This window comes from Perissodus microlepis, chromosome 5, assembly GCF_051167445.1.
Source record: "Perissodus microlepis isolate ML-2025 ecotype Zambia chromosome 5, ASM5116744v1, whole genome shotgun sequence".
NCBI classification, from domain to species: Eukaryota; Metazoa; Chordata; class Actinopteri; order Cichliformes; family Cichlidae; genus Perissodus; species Perissodus microlepis.
In genome coordinates this window covers 31,781,200-31,787,806 of record NC_140465.1, presented here as the reverse complement: position 1 = coordinate 31,787,806, position 6,607 = coordinate 31,781,200, and the positions used below count along the sequence as shown (strand labels likewise).

The 6,607-nt window shown below is 36.7% G+C and overlaps 2 protein-coding genes across 2 annotated transcripts in view; one reads left to right on the top strand and one right to left on the bottom strand.

Annotated features, from left to right (window-relative positions):
• gcnt7 (glucosaminyl (N-acetyl) transferase family member 7) overlaps positions 1–3,432 on the top strand; it is a 12,022-nt gene extending 8,590 nt beyond the window's left edge. Inside the window, exon 5 of the mRNA XM_084929414.1 lies at positions 1–3,432. This exon is cut by the window's left edge and continues 1,748 nt beyond it. The gene's annotated coding sequence lies outside the window, so the exon portion shown is untranslated.
• rtf2 (replication termination factor 2) overlaps positions 1–3,476 on the bottom strand; it is a 21,029-nt gene extending 17,553 nt beyond the window's left edge. Inside the window, exons 1-5 of the mRNA XM_084929416.1 lie at positions 3,307–3,476; positions 2,923–3,017; positions 2,628–2,721; positions 2,288–2,427; positions 804–882 (exon numbers count right to left, since the gene is read on the bottom strand). Coding sequence (XP_084785542.1) covers positions 804–882; positions 2,288–2,427; positions 2,628–2,721; positions 2,923–3,017; positions 3,307–3,375 — 477 coding nt within the window. The 5' untranslated portion in view covers positions 3,376–3,476. The remainder of the gene's footprint in view (positions 1–803; positions 883–2,287; positions 2,428–2,627; positions 2,722–2,922; positions 3,018–3,306) is intronic.
• Between the last annotated feature and the right edge of the window lie 3,131 nt (positions 3,477–6,607).

The following is a 6,607-nucleotide window of genomic DNA, read 5'->3' as shown; positions in this document are numbered from 1 at the left end:
TGCAAAAGCGCATTATATAAAGGCCATGTTCAACTAAAGTGATTAAACGTTAAACTTCCTCTGATCCTCAAATTAAAGTTCACATAGATTCTAGTGCAAATTGTGAATTCAGCAAAACACAGGTCAAAACATGATGAAACCAAATTTCAAACATTTGCCTAATCACATATTCCTATAGAACAACAAAGTGGTTTGTAGTGGACTACAGGAGCACTTTAGTTACATTTACATTCTCTTCAGGCTTTATTTTCTTAACAATGCTGATATTGTGATAGTTTTTAAAAGTCAACATGCTATAATTTTTTTTGTTTAAAAAAAGCAACCCAAAAACAATAAGTTATTTATCTGTGTGTATTCTACGAATGTAAAACATTGCCAGAGTTCACTTACATTTTTACTACTAGCCCTTAAATACCGAAAACAATGTGAACATGATGGTTTTTATTTCTATTTATGTCTTCTCATGGGAGCATCAAATCATTACACTTCAGTAATTTAACTTGCATTCTTATCCATCTGAGCAACCAGTTGTGCATCTGGAACAAAGCTAATACCAGACTGCTGCTATCTTATCTACATTTTTATCAAACCTGCCTATTTACAAATCATTAGCATTGAAAATTTGCTGAGTGTGACTTAAACAAGCAGCATGAATGCCAAACACCCAAGGTCAATGATGGGGAATAGTTTAATGGCAGTAAAGATTAAAAGTGTCTTAAGAATTTTTTTTTAAAAAACTGTCAGAGTTGACAACCTACTGAGGCTAAATAACCAGGGAAAATAAATAAATGAATGTTGCCTACCTTGTGGCAGATTTCTGTCTTGACTTCCTTCAGGGCCCTGTCTGAAAAGACACAGCCACAAGTCTGGAGGTAACAGAACCTAAAAAACAGAGAAACACTTATATGAAATTGCTAAACAGTTTCCACCTGTATCGCTTTTAGGGCCATTCACCAAAAATAAATAAATAAATAAATAAATAAATAAATAACAGACGCAGGGCTGGGAACTGTACTTCTTTCTAACTTTATGTGATCTAAAGTTAGGTCCATACGTTTTTGGGTTATTGACACGTTGTAATTTTCCCTCTGTACACTACCACCTTTCTTTTTCACAGCTGACAAGGTCCCACAACAGCATAACAGCAAATGTAACCCACAGACGAGTTGTTTGTGACACTACCCCCTGGTGACAGGAAACAGCTACAACATGTAGAAAAGTCTGTGCCATAGCATCTTGGAACCCTTAGATTTTGTGATTGTTTTTGTTTCTTAACCATAAAGAATTTTGACCTCATTCACTCTAGTTTTCCTCTGTGGCCTTTCAGGCTTGATGGAGTTGCAGAGCAGACTAATGCTTTCTTCGTTTCAGTAATGTACCTGATTGAAGATTTGGCCACTCCCAAGGTTTTTGATTTCTCTCTGATAGGTTTGTTTGTTTTTCTCAGCCAAATAACTGTTTTCTTCACTTGCATCAACATTTCTACCAAATGCATTTTGTTAAACTCCAGAATCAAAGATACAAATCTGTACTTCCATTACATTTTGATTATTTAACTTACGCTGTGTTCCAGACACCTCAGAAGTCAGAACTCAGGAGTGACATCACTCCTGAGTTGAGTGTGATTCAGTCAGAGAAGACAGTAAAAACAGGATGTCTTATGCCTTGCTTCTTAGTAAGATAGAACTATTCATCCATCATTAACAAAACAGAGCAATACTTGTTTTTCTTTCACTTAAAAACACTGCTGCAGCATGGTCATGGATTGAACCTTGTAAGTGCTGTGTGAATGGATTATTTAACGAATCACAAATACGAAACAATACCAGCACAGATTAAAAGTTTTACACTTTTAACGTTTATGTTCAGTCCTGCCATCTTGTTAACTTGTGGTTGGCGTGTCTACTTTGAATTTCTGAGTTGGAAATTTGAGTTGAGAGGGCGTTCCAGATGAAAATTTCCACTGGGAACTTGAAAATTCTGATTTCCAACTTAATCTCAAATGCGGTATTAAAGTACGATGTGGTTATGTACAGAGGTAAAATAAAATAAAATAAAAAAATAGAGAATTTTAAGAAACACAGAATTGTCCAGAAATTTATAAGCATATCAGAAGCAAGATAGACGAATGCCATCATATGTTTTGTAGTGAATTTCAAACATGTATTTAGTATATTAAAATTTACTTAGATACAGTGGCTTGCTCCTTAAAACAAAGAGAGAACATGAATCGTCAGTCTCATTTTTTCATTTTTAGGTTTAGTACCTCTTCACTCAGGTTGCTTACCGGTGTTTGCCATTCATCTCCAACCCAACTACAGGGCAAATAAACATGCCACAATGAATGTCTTCATATCTGTCTCCCTTTGTATTTCTTCTTTCTCCTTCCCATTCAGGGTTATCAGTCAAGTTCAGCTCCTTTATATCCTTCAGAGAAAGCAAATAGATAGATTTCCTGTTTGAAACCACGAATAAACACACAAACATATGTGTCCAGAAACACATGGGCTGAAGTCCTCCAACTGTGTAAATGGATAATGTAGCTCTGTATCTTATTAATTACAAAAACAAACAAACAAATAAAATAAAAAAACAAGTTAGATGTTCACACTTCGGTGTTAATATACCTTGATCCCACGGATGTGTGCTACAGCCTCAGCATTGGGTCTCTCAGCCGACTTATCCAGGAGATACTCAATGATAGCATCTTTGTTGTACAGTCTGAAAAATAACATGGGCCAGACCACCAGAACATATTGTGGTGTAATGAAAAGATGAAAAACTGTACAGTCTTAATTCATGTCTGATTTTTGTTATTTGTGAAACGGTGTTTATATCTTCGCGCTGTCACGTCATCGAGCGATACCGTGTCCAAACATCAAATAATGCCCGAGTACAAAACAAGACAAAAAAATAACTCACCTTCCCAGTTCACAGGAGACGATGGGTCGTCTAAGTTTCTCTTGACTCAATGCACAGTACTTCCATTTGGCAGCCAGTTCAGCATTTTTATCAACCTGTTTATGTAAGAAGACCATGAGGAAAGAATACGCCATGTAGCTTCGTCTATAATACATCAAGATAATGCTAACTAACGTTAAATTCTGAAAACTCACAGCAACCACATTACGTACATTCACATACCGTAATATGTCTTTTTTTATTCTCACGATGAAACCCCGAAACTTAATACTTAGTTTAGCCCGTTAGCATTAGCAACTCGTTAGCGTTCGAAAAATATCGCCAACATGGATATTTTCTATTTAAAAACGGAAGGGAAACTGAAGCCAAGTAAAGCTAACACACCTTCTCGATTTTCTTGGGTCCTTTCACCAACTCGTGTCTTTTGGGAATCGTGCCACCATCACAACCCATCTTGAAAGCTCACTTCTAACTAGTTAGCTCAAACAGTCACACACAAAAAAAACAAAATGCTACTCTCATCAGACAGGAAGTTCTCGGGTTGTAAACAAACAACGAGATCTCACTAAAGCTCGCGGGATGTGCAATGAATTCAAAGTCGCCCTCTAGTGGCTGAATGACTAGAAGTTCAAACGCTGCATGTGTATCTAATAGCTTCGGCCATGGTGTGGCAGCATCGCTCTAAATGTGAGTATATTTATCTAACTTGAGGCTAGAGGAATAGAAAGAAACTACATATATATTTTTATATTGACTTTTTTTTAAAAATATTTTGTTAAATGTTTTTGTTTATTTTTTTCACAGCTAGTTTATAATGACTTAATTTAGATAAACTAAAATCACATATTTATACTGTCTAGCATGTAAATACAGAATAAGAAGGTGATATCAAAGTCAGAATAAGAAATTGTCACAAAACATATACTATGCAAAAATGCACATAACAAAATAAACAAAAACAATCCAAATGTATTTAGCAGTAACACTGATTTAACAACAAAAAGGTTGTATGGTTCCATAGCTTTTGCTAAACTATAGCGCTTTATGACCCCGCAGTCAAGCACACAAACATAAAACAACTTCACACAGATCCCTCCACTCTTTCATTGTCCATCCATCTCAGACATTTTCAGTCAGCCATTAAACCCAGAACTAGTAAGTGACATTAGTCTGGCTTTCAGGCCTCTTGTCAGAGTGGTCTAAAGATGAAAGTTTCCTTGGAAGATAGTTCAGTGAGTGCTAATGAGATCTGTTTCCTGTGCCTTGCAGGCTGCATATTAGTTTACTATCGATAGTGCTGTCCAAGAGCGACCATTAGTTTGGGGAATACCTCAGTGGAGACATCTCTGGCGGCATGACTGATAATCGTTGTGGAAAAGAAGAAGGAATAAAAACCCAGCACTAGACTTCATTTTGGCCCAGAAAATAGATTTCAACCTCTTTATGCTCACCACACACTGGAAGCCACATACAAAATACAATACATTGCCCAAAATAAGCAAAATTAACAAATGCAAACATAAAAACATTTTTCCATTTTCCCTGTTGGTTCGATTGGTTCTTCCTGTAATTTATAAATTGTGTTATGTGTCTTATTGAATTTCCTCCCTTTCTCACACAGAGCTAAATGTTTAGTATGGATTTTCATTAGAGACAATGGAGTGAAAGCTCTGTTAGCAAACTATCTTTGAGAGAGTACAGTGCCCTGGGCTGAAGCAAATCAACACCTCAATCCACAATGGCCAATGGACAAAAGAAACCTAGTGTGATCTTCTATCACAAAAAAGAGGTTGTATGTGTGTGTGCGTGCACGTGTGTGTGTGTGTGTGTGTGATGTACGTAACTAACCTCACCTCATCAGTGGATACATTGTTGTATTTTGCACCTTTCATTTATATCTTTTTTACCATCTTTTTATTTATTTCTTCATTTTTTAAATTATTTTGCATGTTTTTTGCATGCTAACAGAAACTCAAAATACACACATGTAGCAGGATAAGTCACCAGACACTGTAGCTTTAATCTAATTAAAAAGAATGTGAAATTATCACGTATAAAAAGTAAGAATAGGGATAGTGCAAGTCTGAATGTCCATATGTTTTCTAAATCTTAAGAAGTGACTGGATATTGCAGGCGCACGGTCTATTTTTAATTACTGATTGCTAACTGATAAAATAATGGCATTGCAGTGGCCTAATTGCAAAATAATCAGTCTTTTTACATCTGGTCTGAAAAAGTGCATACAGATCCTCACTGTAATAATCACAGCTTCTGTGCTTTCTAAGAGTTGAATCTGATTAGTTTCCACAGCTGAAATGCCGCTTCCTCTTTTACAAATATCTCCCTCTGATTGACCTCCCTCCCACGCATATCTTGGTGGTGCTACCCAGCACGGCTGACCCAAGAAAACCCCAACCACTAAGCGCCCATCCAGCCTCATGTTTATACTTCCATGATGAGTCCAACCTGCATAATCAGACTTCCAGTGACTGGCCTTGAACTGAAACTGTATACATCTTAACCATCCCAGTCATCCAAAGCAGCCAGTGGAGACTAAGACTGCATTAATTGCATAGACCAGCCATGGTATTGCACCGAGTCCAATGCATTTAGCGTTTCTAATTGGGGAGGAATTGCTGTGTTTACATTGGCGCTAGTTGATAGAGCTAGACCCTTAGCCCTGCAGCCAACCAAGCTAACGCTCTCTGAAGGAGAAAAACCAAACTGCCTAGTCCCTGAAATCTCTCTGGACAGAGCTGGAAGGAAATTATTTGGAACAGAGCAGAGGGCTATTTTCTCAGATTTATCATGGGGGATGGTGAGAAGGTAAATCTTTCTTTCTTTCTTTTTTTTCCTCTGGCAGATTTCACCTTAAAAAATGTGCAGAGGCAAGAATGTGATTATTTGTAGTAACTAATGAAATGCCATCCTGCAATGGGAATAGCTGCCACAGTTGATTAATATCTGTTTTATGCATTTATAAATAATGACACGACTATTTTCCAAAGCCCAACTCTTTGAAAAATAGCATGCCAAAAATAAAAGATGTTAAATTTATAGATTTATGAATGAAAGACAATCTTGTTGTATCTCAGAGACTGCTGGATAAGCAGGAGATTTGCCAGCATTATTCAGTTTTCAGTGAAATATTTATTGTTAATGATTAATTGTAATACATTTTACATTTCAAAACGAATCATGCCTTGACAGCATGCATCCTTTTAATTTCCTGAATCCCATCAATTTATTTTATTTGTCTGCTGCCCATACAGGAATAATATAATTTAAAGGCTCTTTTGACATCATTTCACACTTTTCTGGAACGACTCCAGTGGACAGTGACGCCCCACCGTGTGCATGAACTTTCAAATTTCAACTGCAAATCTACCTTTACCATAAAATTCTCCCTCAATAAAAATCCTGGCAAATGAAAAAATATTTTGTGAGTTTAGGTTGAGTAGGGAATGCTGCTGTACTCAGTCAACTCTAACAGCACGTATCCAGCCATATACAAGTTCATGTACCTAACATATAATGAGAAATCCAAAACCCTGGAAAAAGAACACCACATCCAACATGAAGACTGAAACCAACGGGTTACCACACACCAGTCGACCACAATTATTTTCTCATTCCTTTTTCTGTTTATGTTGAAACTCACATAGCTAAAATTATGTCAGTTGGA